A 19,143-nucleotide genomic window follows, 5' to 3' on the forward strand; every position below is an offset into this window, starting at 1 on the left:
CTCCCTCTTGAGCCTCCCTCCCACCCTCCCTATCCCACCCCTCTAGGTCATCACAAAGCACGGAGCTGATCTCCCTGTGCTATGCAGCAGCTTCCCACTAGCTATCCATTTTACATTTGGTAGTGTATATATGTCAGTGCTACTCTCTCACTTTGTCCCAGCTTCCCCTTCCCCGCCGTGTCCTCAAGTCCATTCTCTACGTCTGCCTCTTTACTCCTGCCCTGCCACTAGGTTCATCAGTACCATTTTTTAGATTCCATTTACATAGCATTGCTTTTTCAGAAAACTGTAGTGAACAATAACACACTCACTTGATTAAAGTAGCCAAAGAAACCTGACTACATTAGGGTTTATAAATCATGGTCGATAACAGTAATGGCATTACTGTTTTCATGACAATAATATTGTCCTTCCTATTTGAAGCTCATACCACTGATAGTAATCGTTATTTTGTGCACACTGTAGTTGAAAAGACCTGTGTACAATCAATAGTTTTTCCCAGTGTCTGCAGCAAGACACCTTTACAGCCTAGAACTGTGAAGCCTTTCCTCAATTTATAAATAAATCTGTATTTACATTAAAGAATGACAGGTCATACTCAGACCAGGTCATACACAGACCAAGTCAATTTAAAATCAGAAGTGGTATCTCCACCGCAAACTTAAAATATTTTTTTAGAATATTGCATGTTTGGTTTTTTTTTTTTTTTGACTCAGGAATTGCAATCTTGGGCACTTATCCAAGAGACTTGACACAGAAACTGAACATGAATATTCATAACAACTTTGTTCATGATAACCAAAAAAATTAGAAACAACTGTCATTCGGTGGATAAATGGTTAAACAAACTGTGGTACATCGATGCCACAGAATACTACTCAGGAATAAAAAGGAAAGAGTCATTGATTTGTCAACTGGGATGAATCTCCAAGGAACTATGCTGAGTGAAAAAAGCCAATCCCCACTTGGTCATGGTGTAGAGTCCTTATTAAATATGCTGTTGAATTCAGTTTGCTACTCTCTTGTTGAGAGTTTTTATATCTATACTTATATACTGGTCTATAGTTTTCTTTCCTGTGATGTCTTTGTCTGGATTTGGCATCAAGGTAATACTGGCTCTGTAGAATGAGTGAGGAAGTGTTCCTTCGTCTTCTATTTCTTGGAAGAGTTTGAGAAGAATTGGTATTAATTCTTCTTTAGAGTTTCATAGAATTCACTATTGAAACCATCTTGTTCAGGACTTTTCTTTATTGGGAATTTTATTAAATTACTGATGCAATCTTTTTACTTGTTGATGGTCTGCTGAGATTTTCTATTTCCTCTTAAGCCAGTTTTGGTAATTTGTATGTTTCTAGGAGTTTTCCATTTCATCTAGGTTATTCCATTTGTTGGCATGCAGTTATTCACAGTATTCTCTTACAATCTTTTTTACTCATGTAAGGTCAGTCTTTATGTCCCCACTTCCATTTCTGATTTTAGTTGTTTAAGTCTTCTCTCTTTTTTTTCTTAGTAATTCTAGCTAAAAGTTTGTAAATTTTGATCTTTTCTAAGAACGAACTTTTGATTTCATTGATAATCTCTATGAAAAGAATAGATAATTCTATTTTCTATTTTGATTCTCTCCTTTCTAATCTTTATTACTTTATTCTGCTTGCTGTAGGCTTAACTTTCTATATTTTTTTCTAGTTCCTTAGTTGTAAATTTAGGTTGTTGATTTGAGATCTTTGTTCTTTTCCCTTTACCATACTAACAATTTTTTATTGACACTAATATTTTTTTTTGAATTTCATTTTATTTATTTTTTTATACAGCAGGTTTTATTAGTTATCCATTCTATACATATTAGTGTGTATATGTCAATCCCAATCTCCCAGTTCATCACAGCACCACTACCCCCCTCCGCCGCTTTCACTTCTTGGTGTCCATACGTCTGTTCTCTACATCTGTGTCTCAATTTCTGCCCTGCAAACCGGTTCATCTGTACCGTTTTTCTAGGTTCCACATATATGCATTAATATACGATATTTGTTTTTCTCTTTCTGACTTAATTCACTCCGTATGACAGTCTCTAGATTCATCCACGTCTCTACAAATGACCCAATTTCGTTCCTTTTTATGGCTGAGTAATATTCCATTGTATATATGTACCACATCTTCCTTATCCATTCATCTGTCGATGGGCATTTAGGTTGCTTCCATGACCTGGCTATTGTAAACAGTGTTGCAGTGAACACTGGGGTGCATGTGTCTTTTTGGATTATGGTTTTCTCTAGGTATATGCCCAGTAGTGGGATTGCTGGGTCATATGGTAATTCTATTTTTAGTTTTTTAAGGAACCTCCATACTGTTCTCCATAGTGGTTGTATCAATTTGCATTCCCACCAGCAGCACAAGAGGGTTCCCTTTTCTCCACACTCTCTCCAGCATTTGTTGTTTGCAGATTTTCTGATGATGCCCATTCTAACTGGTGTGAGGTGATACCTCATTGTAGTTTTGATTTGCATTTCTCTAATAATTAATGATGTTGAGCAGCTTTTCATGTGCTTCTTGGCCATCTGTATGTCTTCTTTGGAGAAATGTCTATTTAGGTCTCCTGCCCATTTTTGGATTGGGTTGTTTGTTTTTCAGATATTGAGCTGCATGAGCTGTTTATGTATTTTGGAGATTAATCCTATGTCTGATGATTCATTTGCAAATATCTTCTCCCATTCTGAGGGTTATCTGTTCGTCTTGTTTGTAGTGTCCTTTGCTTTGCAAAAGCTTTTAAGTTTCATTAGGTCCCATTTGTTTATTTTTGTTTTTATTTCCATTACTCTAGGAGGTGGATCAAAAACGATCTTGCTGTGATTTATGTCAAAGAGTGTTCTTCCTGTTTTCGTCTAAGAGTTTTATAGTGCCCGTTCTTACATTTAGGTCTCGAATCGATTTTGAGTTTATTTTTGTGTATGGTGTTAAGGAGTGTTCTAATTACATTCTTTTACATGTACCTGTCCAGTTTTGGCAGCACCACTTATTGAAGAGACTGTCTTTTCTCCATTGAATATCCTTGCCTCCTTTGTCATAGATTACTTGACCATAGGTGCGTGGGCTTTATATCCTGTTCCATTGATCTGTGTTTCTGTTTTTGTGCCAGTTCCTTAGTGTCTTGATTACTGTAGCTTGGTAGTATAGTCTGAAGTCAGGGAGACTGATTCCTCCCTCTCTGTTTTTTTCCCTCAAGACTGCTTTGGCTCTTCGGGGTCTTTTGTGTCTCCATTCAAATTTTAAGATTTTTTCTTCTAATTCTGTAAAAAATGCCATTGGTAATTTGATAGGGATTGCATTGAATCTGTAGATTGCTTTGGGTAGTAGAGTCATTTTCACAATATTGAGTCTTTCAATCCAAGAACATGGTATATATCTCCATCTGTCTGTATCATCTTTAATTTCTTTCATCAGTGTCTTATAGTTTTCTGCATACAGGTCTTTTGTCTCCCTAGGCAGGTTTATTTCTAGGTATTTTATTCTTTATGTTGCAGTGGTAAATGGGAGTGTTTCCATAATTTCTCTTTCAGATTTTTCATCATTAGTGTATAGGAATGCAAGAGATTTCTGTGCATTAATTTTGTATCCTGCAACTTTACCAGATTCGTTGATTAGCTCTAGTAGTTTTCTGGTAGCATTTTTAGGATTCTCTATGTATAGTTTCATGTCATCTGCAAACAGTGACAGCTTTACTTCTTCTTTTCCAATTTGTATTCCTTTTATTTCTTTTTCTTCTCTGATTGCCGTGGCTAGGACTTCCAAAACTATGTTAAATAGTAGTGGTGAGAGTGGACATCCTTGTCTTGTTCCTGATCTTAGAGGAAATGCTTTCAGTTTTTCACCATTGAGAATGATGTTTGCTGTGGGTTTGTCATATATGGCCTTTATTATGTTGAGGTAGGTTCCCTCTATGCCCACTTTCTGGAGAGTTTTTATCATAAATGGGTGTTGAATTTTGTCAGAAGCTTTTTCTGCATCTATTGAGATGATCATATGGTTTTCCTTCTTCAATTTGTTAATATGGTGTATCACATTGATTGATTTGCGTATATCGAAGAATCCTTGCATCCCTGGGATAAATCCCACTTGATCGTGGTGTATGATCCTTTTAATGTGTTGTTGGATTCTGTTTGCTAGTATTTTGTTGAGGATTTTTGCATCTATATTCATCAGTGATATTGGCCTGTAATTTTCTTTTTTTGTAGTATCTTTGTCTGGTTTTGGTATCAGGGTGATGGTGGCGTCATAGGATGAGTTTGGGAGTGTTCCTTCCTCTGCAATTTTTTGGAAGAGTTTGAGAAGGATGGGTGTTAGCTCTTCTCTAAATGTTTGATAGAATTCACCTGTGAAGCCATCTGGTCCTGGACATTTGTTTGTTGGAAGATTTTGAATGACAGTTTCAATTTCATTACTTGTGATTGGTCTGTTCATATTTTCTGTTTCTTCCTGGTTCAGTCTTGGAAGGTTATACCTTTCTGAGAATTTGTCCATTTCTTCCAGGTTGTCCATTTTATTGGCCTAGAGTTGCTTGTAGTAGTCTCTTAGGATGATTTGTATTTCTGCAGTGCCTGATGTAACTTCTCCTTTTTCATTTCTAATTCTGTTGATTTGAGTCCTCTCCCTCTTTTTTTTGATGAGTCTGGCTAATGGTTTATCAATTTTGTTTATCTTCTCAAAGAACCAGCTTTTAGTTTTATTGATCTTTGCTATTGTTTTCCTTGTTTCTATTTCATTTATTTCTGCTCTGATCTTTATGATTTCTTTCCTTCTACTAACTTTGGGTTTTGTTTGTTCTTCTTTCTCTAGTTCCTTTAGATGTAGGGTTAGATTGTTTATTTGAGATTTTTCTTGTTTCTTAAGGTAGGCTTGTATAGGTATAAACTTCCCTCTTAGAACTGCTTTTGCTGGATCCCACAGGTTTTTGGTCATTGTGTTTTCATTGTCATTTGTTTCTAGGTATTTTTTGATTTCCTCTTTGATTTCTTCAGTGATCTCTTAGTTATTTAGTAACATATTGTTTAGCCTCCATGTGTTGTGTTTTTTCCTTTTTTTCCCCTGTAATTGATTTCTAATCTCATAGCGTTGTGGTCAGAAAAGATGCTTGATATGATTTCAATTTTCTTAAATTTACTTAGGCTTGATTTGTGACCCAAGATGTGATCTATCCTGGAAAATGTTCCATGCGCACTTGAGAAGAAAGTGTAATCTGCTGTTTTTGGATGGAATGTCCTATAAATATCAATTAAATCTCTCTGGTCTATTGTGTCATTTATAGCTTGTGTTTCCTTATTAATTTTCTGTTTGGATGATCTGTCTATTGGTGTAAGTGAGATGTTAAAGTCCCCCACTATTGTTGTGTTACTGTCAATTTCCTCTTTTATAGCCATTAACAGTTGCCTTATGTATTGAGGTGCTCCTATATTGGGAGGATATATATTTATAATTGTTATATCTTCTTCTTGGATTGATCCCTTGATTATTATATAGTGTTCTTCCTTGTCTCTTGTAAAATCCTTTATTTTAAAGTCTATTTTATCTGATATGAGTATTGCTACTCCAGCTTTCTTTTGATTTCCATTTGCGTGTCATATCTTTTTCCATACCCTCACTTTCAGTCTGTATGTTGTTCCTGGGTCTGAAGTGGGTCTCTTGTAGACAGCATACATACGGGTCTTGTTTTTGTATCCATTCAGCAAGCCTGTGTCTTTTGGTTGGAGCATTTAATCCATTCACGTTTAAGGTAATTATTGATATGTATGTTCCTGTTACCATTTTCTTAATTGTTTTGAGTTTGTTTTTGTAGGTCCTTTTCTTCTTTTGTGTTTCCCACTTAGAGAAGTTCCTTTAGCATTTGTTGTAAAGCTGGTTTGGTGGTGCTGAATTCTCTTAGCTTTTGCTTGTCTGTAAAGCTTTTGATTTCTCCATCAAATCTAAATGAGATCCTTGCTGGGTAGAGTAATCTTGGTTGTAGGTTCTTCCCTTTCATCACTTTAAGTATATCATGCCACTCCCTTCTGGCTTGTAGAGTTTCTGCTGAGAAATCAGCTGTTTACCTTATGGGAATTCCCTTGTATGTTATTTGTTGTTTTTCCCTTGCTGCTTTCAATAATTTTTCTTTGTCTTTAATTTTTGCCAATTTGATTACTATGTGTCTTGGTGTGTTTCTCCTTGGGTTTATCCTCTGTGGGACTCTTTGCGCTTCCTGGACTTGGGTGGCTCTTTCCTTTCCCATATTAGGGAAGTTTTCGACTATAATCTCTTCAATTATTTTATCGGGTCGTTTCTCTCTCTCTTCTCCTTCTGGGACCCCTATAATGCGAATGTTGTTATGTTTAGTGTTGTCCCAGAGGTCTCCTAGGCTGTCTTCATTTCTTTTCATTCTTTTTTCTTTATTCTGTTCCACAGCAGTGAATTCCAACATTCTGTCTTCCAGGTCACTTATCTGTTATTCTTTCTCAGTTATTCTGCTCTTGATTCCTTCTAGTGTAGTTTTCATTTCAGTTATTGTATTGTTCATCTCTGTTTGTTTGTTCTTTAATTCTTCTAGGTCTTTGTTAAACATTTCTTGAATCTTCTCGATCTTTGCCTCCATTCTTTTCCGCCGTCCTGGATCATCTTCACTATCATTATTCTGAATTCTTTTTCTGGAGGGTTGCCTATCTCCATTTCATTTAGTTGTTTTTCCAGGGTTTTATCTTGTTTCTTCATTTGGTACATAGCCCTTTGTCTTTTCATCTTGTCTATCTTTCTGTGAATGTGGTTTTTCTTCCACAGGCTGCAAGATTGTAGTTCTTCTTGCTTCTGCTGTCTGCCCTCTGGTGGATGAGGCTGTCTAAGAGTCTTGAGCAAGTTTACTGATGGGAGGGACTGGTGCTGGGTAGAGCTGGCTGTTGCTTTGGTGGGCAGAGCTCAGTAAAACTTTAATCCACTTGTCTGCTGATGCGTGGGGCTGGGTTCCCTCCCTGTTGGTTGTTTGGCCTGAGGTGACCCAACGCTGGAGCCTACCTGGGCTCTTTTGGTGGGGCTAATGGCAGACTCTGGGAGGGCTCACGCCAAGGAGTACTTTCCAGAATTTCTGCTGCCAGTGTCCTTGTCCTCATGGTGAGACACAGACACCCCCCGCCTCTGCAGGAGGCCCTCCAACACTAGCAGGTAGGTCTGGTTCAGTCTGCTATGGGGTCACTGCTCCTTCCCCTGGGTTGCGATGCGTACACTACTTTGTGTGTGCCTTCCAAGAGTGGAGTCTCTGTTTCCCCCAGTCCTGTTGAAGTCCTGCAATCAAATCCTGCTAGCCTTCAAAGTCTGATTCTCTAGGAATTCGTCCTCCCGTTGCTGGACCCCCAGATTGGGAAGCCTGATGTGGGCCTCAGAACCTTCACTCCAGTGGGTGGACTTCTGTGGTATAAGTGTTCTCCAGTTTGTGTGGCACCCACCAAGCAGTTATGGGATTTGATTTTATTGTGATTGCTCACCTCCTGCCATCTCATTGTTGCTTCTCCTTTGTGCTTGGATGTGGGGTATCTTTTTTGGTGAGTTCCAGTGTCTTCCTGTCGATGATTGTTCAGCAGTTATTTCTGATTCTGGTGCTCTCACAAGAGGGAATGAGAGCACGTCTTTCTACTCCGCCATCTTGAACCAATCTCGAGCATGTTTGGTTTTGATACTAACATTTCATATCAGAGTAGGGTGGTTGTGATTATTAAACTGACCGAAGTTTCTTTTGGTTCTTTGTGTAGTGTTTTAGAATAGTACAAAGACAGTCACCCTGGCAAGTATCTCCATTCTAATGATTTTCAAATGAAGGAATCGTTTCAAATTATTAAAGCTCTTTGTTCACCTAGCTTTGGAGTAGCATGATGTATGCTAATCGCTAACTTTGTCTGCATTATTTTTTAAAGATCAAATGGGCACAGTGGTAATTTTCATTAATCTCATACAGAGCAGCTAATTAAAATTTCCATTATTATCCATCCATTATCTAGTTGTTTCCTTTGTTCAGTATCAGAACAAGATGTTAATAATAAGCCATTCTTGTATTACAGCCCTATTAAATATAGTGAGAATTAGTTTAATCTATCGCACTTTTGTTTTTAGGTGATTTCTTTAATATTATTTTGTACCATATTGATTTTGCTGAAGATACTTTGACATTTTGTAATAGAGATTTCAGAATTAAATACTTGTTGCTTTAATTTTTAACTCAATATTGAGGAAAGGTGACATATAGTAAAAAAAAAAAGAAGTAACCCAAGGACCAGAATGTTAGTGTTTTATTCTTGTAACCTCACTAATTACATGAATTTGGGAAATCAACTTGATTCTCTATTTATGTAATGAGAGCATTAGAACAGCTGGTCTTTTAGGGCCAGTCCAGCCTTCCCATGCTATCATGTTTTCATAATTTTCAAATATGAAGTTATGTTAAAACCCCAAAGTCCTTCTAAGCTTGATAAAAGGCATTTGTTCTCTAAAGTTATATATCTTCTGTCTTGCTCCATTACATTGTTTTCTTCCATTCCTTATAACTGTAGAGTATCCTCAATTATATAATTTAAACTAGTTTTTAAGGCTTGGAGGAGGGGTGAGTCCCAAGGTGATAGGCTGGCCCAGTTGTTCCATAAAGAATATCTCACGCACAACCATGTAGAAGAAAGGATCTAACATTTTCTGAGCACCTTACTCTGTCTATGAGACAACACATATGAAATGCCTGTTTTTGGCACTTGGTATGCATTGTTTTACTTAAGCCTCATAACAAATATGAAGGGTCAGTGTTTATTACCCCTGTGTCACGGGTGAGCAAACAGGTTTATAGAGATCCGTTCAGTCGTCTGATCAAAGATTACCTAGAAGGTAGGTGAAGGGCCATGATTCATACCCAGTGGCAGTTTGAGCCATCCCCAGCATACCATATACTGTGTAAGTTTACCTGTTCTGTACAAGCATATCTGAATATATTATAATGGAATGTCTCAGGACTGTAATATTCTGAAGTGAAACTAAACTGAATTTGGAAGCTTTGGCATGCTGAAGCTCATCAGTCATTCACCCGTTTGGTTATTCAGCATTCATAGATCCATCATTCATTCAAGAAATATATACTGAGTACTTAACTGTGTGCCAGGCACTGTGTTAAGATCTGGAGATACAGTAGTGAACAAGATAGGCAAGTTTCCTGATTTGTGGAACCTATGTTTTAATGAGGAGGACACAGTAAACAAGTAAAGTGCTAAACGTGATAAACTTATATAAGACTGTTGGGCTGAGACTTAAATGATGAGAACCAGCAATGGAGAGGTCAGAGGTAAGAGTCTTCCAGGCAGAGAAAACAGCAAATACAAAGGTCATTCTACAGGAATAAGCCCTATATATAAGCCTCTAGGGGAGTCAGTATGGCCTTGTCATCCATTAATTAAGAAAATAAGTTTGAGGATCATATGAAAGTGAAAGTGACAGCAGATCTGCAAAATTTTATACTATAAATGTTTACTTTTTATTCCTTGTGGATCTGTAGCCTTAAGAGATGGGTAAATAAGTTATAGAAATGTGGAAATGATTTCACGATGATGGTATTACTTACTGTGCCATCTGTGTGGTGATTCATTCAGTAGACTTCCTGAACATCTACTGTATATCCTACTAAAGCAAGAAAAATCAAGTCCGTGGCCATTATACAATATATGGGAGCGAATAGTATGAAGTTGTATTCCTTATTCTGTAATTGTTATGGACAGATTCAATAACAGCACACTTTTGTTGAGGCTCACTAAACCCCATCACTGTGTTAGATACTTGGCATACATGGAGTTCCCAGTCTGGAAGAGAAAGAGACACACTTAATGACCTCTGCCCCAATGTCTTAAGTGCTATAGTAGTGATAGTGTCACAGTGGTATAAGGGAATAGAGTTCCTGTACAGAAGACTTTATCAGACTTTAAACATTTACTGTTTAATGGAATTTTTAAAAATTCAGACATTAAGAATGATTGACAATTTCTATATCAGGAGGCATTCTCAATAAAAAGCCAAATAGTATGAAACCCTAGGGAATCTATTTCTCATTATTAACATATTGTTTTTTTTTCTTAAACTCTATATCCTCTAATGATATAACTTCTATCAAATTGGAAAAAAATTGCTTTCCTTCTTCTAGCTTAGATACTTAGCAGAAACTGAGTGTAATTCATATGAACTTACAAAATGGGACTCAAGCTAGGGTTTTAATTCAGGGGGATACATTTGTAATACAGGAAGGGGACAGTTATGATTATGTAGATCTGGAATGTGAAACTATGAGTTATTAGTACAATGAATGTGTTGATGATGTTTTCCTCCCAGCCTTTTCCCAAACTACTTACATAGTTATGGCAAGGTGAAGAAGCTAAGGAGCTGTGATGAGATAATGAGTTCTAGAAATAACCCCATGAATCCTGGAAATTAAGCTAAAAACTAGTCGCTATCAGATAAATGCATTTAATGGCTTTTTAAGATTACTACAGCATGGGATTAACATAGTTACGAAGGAATAGTTAGGAATTGGTGAATGCTTTACACTAATTTGTTAACTAACATGCTAATTGGAGACTATATTAGTTTGCATTTTAATAAACATTTTCACTTGGTTTTCAGATAGGGTGATATTCTGACATATTTCAGTAGATTTGGGTTATGTATAATGTTTGCATTAAATTTTGTTCACTGTATTTTGTAGAATAGAATATAAATAACTAGGAGAATTAATAAGATGACTTCTAAATGTTCATCCTGTGGGTTAAGGAGGACCACTTAATGTTAATCCTAATGCCTGGATCGTAAATTTAAGCATCCCTGTCAGTGATACTTTATGCCACTGAAGTCCATATTCTGTTCAGGTTATGAGTGCCATCAGTGTAATTTTCCTTTAAATGAGGCTGAGGAGAGTGTTGAGATATATACAACATGATTTTACCATGTGAGTTTTTTTTTATTTTTACTTTTTATTTTTTACCATGTGAGTTTTTTTTTTTTTTTAGCCCCAGAGATTGATTGATTGATTGATTGACTGATTTATGGCTGTGTTGGGTCTTCGTTTCTGTGCGAGGGCTTTCTCTAGTTATGGCAAGCGGGGGCCACTCTTCATCGCGGTGCACAGGCCTCTCACTGTCGCGGCCTCTCTTGTTGCGGAGCACAGGCTCCAGACGCACAGGCTCAGTAATTGTGGCTCACAGGCCTAGTTGCGCCGCGGCATGTGGGATCTTCCCAGACCAGGGCTCGAACCCGTGTCCCCTGCATTGGCAGGCAGATTCTCAACCTCTGCACCACCAGGGAAGCCCCACCGTGTGAGTTTTATGACCAAAAGTTTTTAAGCGCCTGGCACTCTGTACACATTTTTATATGGTAAAATATTTACATATTCTATGCATTATTGTATTTTAAAAGTTAAAAAAAAACCTGTTTGTCTAAAATAATATCTTTTTTTTTTTTTTTAATAGGGAGGGCTGAAAAACAGCAAACATGAATGCACTCTGTCTTCACAAGAATATGTTCATGAATTACGATCTGGTATTTCAGATGAGAAACTTCTTAATTGCCTAGAATCTCTGAGGGTTTCTTTAACCAGCAATCCTGTCAGGTAGGTGCTTTTTTACTGTTTTGGTATGATTCATACAATTTGTACTGTATATCATTGTTGGGAATATAATCACTTATGTCATTTTAACCTCAAGTTTTCCTGACCAGAAGTCTGATGTTAGTTAATAAAACAATGTCTAATTACGAGGTTGTAAACATTTAAAAATGTATAGCTAATCTGATCTCTAATAACATGCAATTTTAAGAATACAAATATTAGTCAGATGGTTAAGTCCTCTTTGATTATGTAAAATATGGGTCCAGAAGTTAAACATCCACATTTATATGAAAATCTGTACTCGGATAACAATTATTATATATTTATTTATAAAATAAATTAAGTACATTGGCTCTCTGATATTTTTCCTTTTTAACTTGAGAAGTAAATATAGTTTTGTATTTTACAAGTTTTAGATATGTCATTCACACATTTCTATAATTTGGGATAGCAAAATTAGTTTATTTTAACCAATAAAGTAAATAAGAAAATATTAATAAACTCCTCAAAAATCTACACATTTAGGCTATTACCTAGGTACAAAGGATTTTTAAGGAAGAAGTTCTTGCCAATGGTGGATTCCAATAACTGATGTTCTTTTATTAACTATAAAAAGCCTTTCAGTTAATTACACCCCAAATAAAATGTTTTTATAGGGAAAAACAGATTTTCAGTGTAATATGAAAATATTCTGGGATCTACTTACACAATTACTAAAATATTAAGTTCAGAAATTACTGGATAAGAGTATATAGAAACCATATTTTGATTTTGTTCTTGTTTTTCCTAATATATGATGGGATTTGTACTTCCCTGACCTATCCACAGAGCCTTGAAAATAATTTAGAGCTCAGTTGTTTCATTTGAATTTATGTATAAATTGAAATATATTATACTATTTATTTTTACCGATAATGCATTTGGCAGAATAACTGGAAAAGCGTAATTCTACAATAAAAAATTTAAAAAAGTAATGGTAAGATATGACTTGCGTTTGAATACGATAATTATTCAGAGGTGGCTGTCTTGCCATTTTTTCCAGAATGCTTCTGGTTTTAATGATTTGAAAAAGGAAGTGAGTTCTTGGTGGACAGTAAACGCGGTGGGTCGTCCCCCGTCCCCCCCTCCCCCGCTGCCGCCTCTGCCGCCTCCACACACAAACTATACTGAACTTATTGCTCTGAAAATTGCTGTTGAGTGGTTGAGTGAGTTGAATAAATGAGTCTTTTAGAAGTGACTACAGAAGTCGTTACATTTAGGAATGAAGCAGGGGTGGGGGGAACCTAGTAAAAATGCATTTTTATAAAGATAGCGGGAAAGGTTTGAAATTACATGCGGGTCCTTTAAGATGTAGGGGAGCAGCTACCCGACAACTCCAAAGAATTGTGGGGCGAAGTGAGAAGCTGGCAGGTCTTGATTGGTTAGAGACAGCTGCATCCTGGCAGGTGATTGGCTCCACAGTTGCGTGGGGCTGCTTGTGTCGTCACAATCCCAGCATTCCGTTGTAGCCGTTGTAGCCATTGTAGCCTGCCTGTGGAACTCGTGGAACTTGCTGACGGGAGCCAAACCCCACCTCCTCGTCTGCCGGAGCTGCCCTTAAAATGAGTAAGAATGGGTTTAGGAGCTATGGCGGCATCTCTGCTGCAGGTGGAGCCGTCGGAAGCAATGACCCACCGTCTCAGGGCAGGGTAGCTCCTGCTTTTAAGTCCATACGATACAGGTCCCGAATCCAGGATATTATACCTTGCTGTGTAAACCAGCTGCTCACCTCCACTGTGATTGATAATGTCTTCACGATTAGGGGAATCGAGGTTTCCCAAGTCTCTATCGTGGGGATAATCAGGCAGGCAGAGATGGCTGCAAATTACGTTCTTTACAAGATTGATGATATGACCACCAAGCCTATCAAGGTCCGCCAGTGGGTCGGCAGAGATAGAGCAAAGCAGGGGATAACTCTCCTTCCAGTGGGAGTATACGCCAAAGTGTTAGGTATCCTCAAATGTTCTGCGGAGGTGAAGAGCCTTGAGGTGTTGAAAATCCGTGTCCTGGAAGACATGAACGAGTTCACCACACATATTCTAGAAACGGTTAACGCGCACATGATGCTGGATAAAGCGGCCTCTGGGCAAAGTGTTCCTGTTGTTCCCTCAGAAATGGATGAGGCCCAGAGGCACAGAGAGTACCACCCCGACTTCATCCGGAAGGAGGTGCTGCGTTTGATTCACGAGTGTCCTCGACAGGAAGGCAAGAGCGTTCGTGAGCTCCAGACCGAGCTTAGCAACCTGAGCATCGGGACCATCAATCAAGCCGTTGAGTATCTCACCGTCGAGGGCCACGTCTACCCCACTGTGGATGGGGAGCATTTTAAATCTGCTGATTGAAGCAGCGAAAACTTTTTTCATTTCCTGAAGACCCTGCCTCCAGTTGTGACTGAGTTTGACTGTTTGACTTTTAGGAAGTAGATTTCTTTAAACAAAAGATTGGGACTGGCATCCTTTTGGAACTTCACTGCTTTTCCAACTGCTTTGAACTTTTCTATTTTTCTAACTATATTTGAAGCTCAGAGGGAGATGGTGATGGATAAATTGGCCTTTTTGTAGAGTTTACCAGCAAGCAAATGAAAACACTCTTGGACGGATGATTTTGGGGGAGAAAAGGTATAGAAAAAGTTGAAAATTATTAGTTGCATGGGAGCTTCTTCTTCTGAAATACCTACATATTAGGAGAAAGTAGATGCAGTCAAGGAGCCAGGTAAGAGACAAAAAAAATTCTGTTGTTTTTACATTAGACTTATTTTCTATGTTTGGATTTAGCATATTATAATCATATTAGTATCTCTTGCTAAATATGGTAGTTGATTAATTCAGATGTGCTAAAGATAGCAGTTTATGAATTCAGGCACTCAGTTCAAATGTTCATTTAGTGATTTGCTCTTACACTGTAGGTTTATGTTTTTTAAAAGATAAGATTATACTATGTTTAAATGGGAGGGTCAGCTTTGACTTTTTTTCTTAAAATATGATTAATGATTGTTTCAAATACAATGTGGAGATATTTGGATTAAATTACAATCTCTTGTAGTTGCATAGTACACAGATATCAGACTTTATGTAAGTTTCATGTTCTGATGCATTATTTATAGTACTAAATGCTCTGTTTTATGTATATAGGTTTTATTCTCGTAGGGTAGACAAACAAAAAGTAATAATGGGAATTTTATTAAACTTTGCAAGTTTAACCAAAATTTATTTAAACGTTTTATTAAAGCACCTTTGCAAATCTTTACCTCCCTGTGTGATTTTTTTTCTAAATTCATTTGAAAAGCCTATAGTTTTGTTTTTGAATATTAATATTGTAATTATCCAGAATAATTTTTTCTCTTCTCTATATGATATCAATAACATACATCCTATTTGTAATAAAACATTTTAGTATAGGTTATATGACTTATGTGAGGCTTTTAAATAATTGAACACACTAAGCACTCAGTTGTACATACACTGAAGATGGTATCTTTCAAGTTACTAGCTCTGTTACGTTAGTGGAAAGAAAAAATACATACATTCAGATAGAAAAGCATTACTTGTCTCAATCACAAAAATAAGGTGCAAAAACAGAAAATCTCTTAAAAGCCAACAATCCATACTGTTAGAATGTGGCCTCTTTTTGCCAGTTCCTAGGAAAACTTATCAACAGTCCTTGCTTAAGCTTCCTGAGGCATAAATTTAACTTTTCTTCCCTTCAAAAGCAAGGAAGGCATAAATGACACTCTTTTGAAAACCACAAATGGTTAACATACTATAAACGTGTTTGTTATTTAAATTATCAGACATCTTTCCAAATTCTAGTCTTCATAAACATAAGAAATTATGAACTACCCTTTGTCGAAAAGGTTGCCTGCCCTGGGGAAAATCATACTGAAGGAGAGACAGACGAGGGTCATATTTCTTCCTCAAGATGTCAGTGCGGAAAGAAATAGTCTAAGAGACAGAATATTCTTTTGTGGTATCACTTATACAAATGCTGGAAGCCTGAGATTAAAATCTGATATTTATGACTTCGTAGGTCACTTTCCTAATTGTCAAGTTGATTCAATTGGCGGTTGGCTGGGTAGTCACCTTTCCCCTCACTCTAGGAATATTCCTAGAGCCAAAAAAGCTTTTTTTGGCTGCCTTTGTGCCTGGGAACTGATGCCTATATGTATACCCGAATTTAAGGCCAGGGACCACCCCCACTTCCTGCCCCATCCTTTGAGGGGGACTGTCCTCTATCTTTGTGCCTTGGGGTACTTTTTAGCTTTGTTAATTACCCTAGCACACCCCCCCACCATTCTTCTTGTGTTTTACTGGGTTTCTGCTGCAGGTAAGGGACTGCAATGGAAGAATACTAAGTAGGTCTAGCTATAATGTGAATGAAAATCAAACATTTTGAGGCAGAAACAATTGCTAGATTGCCGTACATGCATATTTAGTGCATGTTAGGGGTAGCAGATTTTTCAAATTCATTTTAAACCATCCACTTGGTACGCAGACGTCTTTTTCAATTTTGTTTAGACGGTGAATAAACTTGGCCAGTACTCCCCTTCCTCTCCAGTTCTGCCCTGTATGTGAGCCAAATCTTTGAGGATAAGATAGAAATCCTGTGGAAATGCTATTGACTATTTTCAGCAGGGACATTCAACTCTGAGGAACCTGATAATTGATAATTATAAGCACTGGGGGTTGTTTTTCTATGGCTCATAGGCATAAGAAATGTATGCATTTATATTGGAGTTGATTCTAAATGAATGGAATAAATAAATTTGAAAATTTTTCAAGTCAAATCTAATACTGTCATCACAATTGTTAGTACTTGTTTTATTTTACCTACTAAATTTAGATTTATATTTTGAGTAAATTTTAAATTGTATTTTTACAATTTCCATTCACTTATAATGGTGAATGAAAAAAGGTAACCACTGAGAATTCTTTAAAGTCATTAAACCGTTAGTGAGCACCTACTATATGCAATAGGAGTTAACTTTCATTTTAATAAGCTTAAATTTAATTGACTTCTGAAATGCTTATTAAAATAATAATAGTTAATATTTTAACATTTATATAGTACTTATTATCTGCTAGGCACTGTTCTAAGAGAGAGAGAGAATGTGTATGTGTGTGTGTCCCTGTGATTTATAATCGAGGTCCCTGTGCCTCGATTTATATTTCCAGCTCAGACCTTTCTCTTGAAGTTCAGACCCCATCTCCAAATGTCTTCCCAGATGCCCTACAGGCATCTTTAAAACATTAAAAAAATAATAACAAGGAACACTTAACATATATACCATTTTTTATCCCCCAGGAAATGTTCTAAGAACTTGAAATACACACATACAACCAGGGAATCATTATGATTAGTATTAATATTGTTCTCATTTTATAGATGAAGAACTTGAGGCTCAGAAAGGTTAAGTAATTTGCTCCATTTTAATGTTACATGGCTACTAAGTGTCAGAGCTAAGGTTCCAATCCTGGGTCCTTATCCACTTCTTTGTATTACCTCACAATAAGGAAAGTTTTTTAAAATATCCTCCTTTCATTCTTGTCACATACTAAATATTTTGACTTTATTTCTTTCATTAAAATTTGCCTGACTTGAATTTTTAAAAAAACGCTATGAAATATTTCAGCAACAAGTATAGAGGAGAATATAAAAACACCTCTGTATTCATTACCAGTTTAAGAAACAAAATTTATTTTTATTATAGTTGTAGAGAACTTAGCCATATAACTCATTAATGTTTAATGATACTATAACATCCTTTGAGCCTGCATTTTCACTGATTAAAAACTCATCTGAAAGTCTACATCTTCTATAAACCAATGCATTTATTTTTTGAAGTGTACTATCTTAAGAATATGTATCATTGCATTGAAAAGTCTTCTTCTTATGGCCTCGTGGCTCTTTGTAGTGAAATTTGGGACTCCTTTGCTCTATACATTATGGATGATACCTCTAGTAATTCAAATGCCATCCATATGATATTATTCCTATTTACCATTATATGATAAATCAAGAAAGCTTTTTAATTTTACTATTGAGAGTTACTATTTTTTTTTTTTTTTTGGTAATACCTTAGGTTGGAGCAGTTCAATGAATAGCACTTAATATTATGTAGTTTGTTTTTATATAGCAGATGGATATCCCAGAAAGGAATAACAAATTCCCCTTGTCCATATGGGGCCTGCATATGGAGCTTACATTCTAGTAAGAGAAGTCAGACAATTAAAAAATATATATATTTATATACATATATATATATGTGTGTGTACATATATATATATACACACACACACACACACATATGTACATAAAATGTCAGGTTGTGATCTGTCCTGGGGAGGGAATGTTGCTATTTCATATCACATGGTCAGTGAAGGCCTCCCTGACTTTAGTGACATGTGAGCAGAGATCTAAAGGAAGTGTGGGAGTGAGCTGTGTTGTCCACTGGAGGAAGAACATTGTTAGAAACAGGAAGCAGCAGCAGCAGCAGCAGCAAATGCTTGGCCTGTTCCAGGAATGTCAAAGAGGCCAGTGTGGCTGGAGGCAGAGAATTGTGAGCCATTGGTAGGACTTTGGCTTTTACTCTGAGTGAGCTGGGAAGCTGTAAGAGGGTTTTGAGGAGAGTAATGGCCTGACCTGACCTAGGTTTTTAAAGGATAACTCTGGGTAGAAGCAGGGAGACCATGTAACATGTTGCAGTGAAGGAGCTAGAAATTTCACAGCAATTCTAGAGACAGCCGTGTAGCTGTGCTTCGTGGAGGCCGATATGGAAGGTCACTTGACATCCCAAGGTAGTCCTAGAGCCTGATTATTTTTGTCATGAGTCTTCAACTCAGCAGCAGAAATTCATGGTGCCTCTCCCTGATTTGTTCATTTTGAACATGGACTCTATATGAGTCTGCTTCTTTTCCTGATATTAACTGCCTGGCCTTCGCTGTATTCCTCATTTAGAATTCTTAATGGGGAGATGCTGGTCCCCATTTGTTTCTGCTCTGGCAAAGCTTTTCATGCCAGGCCACCTCAGCCTACAGGCCCATCTACATGCTGGCCACACCTCTGGTTAGGTGACCGTCCCTAATCGAGTCAGTCGTGTCCTTGGGAAGGGAAAGGGAGGCAAGGTGATGTCCAGAATTTGTCCATCTCAGAAAGTGTCTCTGGAGAGTGTTGCCCTAAGAAAAGGAGGAAATCAATGTAAGAATAAACCCAAGAAAGAGAATAATTTGTATAATAATAAGTAAATTATACAGAAAACAAAGAAAAAATAGCGTGTAGAGGGAAAAATCACCTTGAATGCATTATGTCTTATTTGTTATATAACAGTAAAAGAATCCTTGAAATTCAGCAGTAATCATTTAATATTATTCTTCCTTATGTAGAACTATCATTAATGAAATTAAATTTTGTTAACCTTGTTCTCTTTATAAAGAAAATTTTTCTGGATACTCAATTATGAGAGAGAGCATGTTATA

At 36.9% G+C, this 19,143-nt stretch overlaps 2 protein-coding genes across 4 annotated transcripts in view; both read left to right on the forward strand.

Moving 5' to 3' along the window:
• The window catches only part of DIAPH2 (diaphanous related formin 2), an 856,317-nt gene that overhangs the window by 191,258 nt on the left and 645,916 nt on the right, over positions 1-19,143 (forward strand). For all 3 annotated transcript variants that reach the window (XM_036839916.1, XM_036839917.1, XM_036839915.1), the window contains one exon: positions 11,496-11,635. In XM_036839916.1, the coding sequence (XP_036695811.1) occupies positions 11,496-11,635 (140 nt within the window). The remainder of the gene's footprint in view (positions 1-11,495; positions 11,636-19,143) is intronic.
• RPA4 (replication protein A4) lies at positions 13,234-14,013 on the forward strand. The gene has a single exon (XM_036839920.1). It carries the CDS (start codon positions 13,234-13,236, stop codon positions 14,011-14,013), a length of 780 nt encoding a protein of 259 aa, XP_036695815.1.

Source organism: Balaenoptera musculus, chromosome X (assembly GCF_009873245.2).
Source record: "Balaenoptera musculus isolate JJ_BM4_2016_0621 chromosome X, mBalMus1.pri.v3, whole genome shotgun sequence".
NCBI lineage: Eukaryota > Metazoa > Chordata > Mammalia > Artiodactyla > Balaenopteridae > Balaenoptera > Balaenoptera musculus.

Coding starts and splice junctions, on each gene's coding strand:
- RPA4 (XM_036839920.1), top strand. CDS start 13,234: ATGAGTAAGAATGGGTTTAGGAGCTATGGCGGCATCTCTGCTGCAGGT.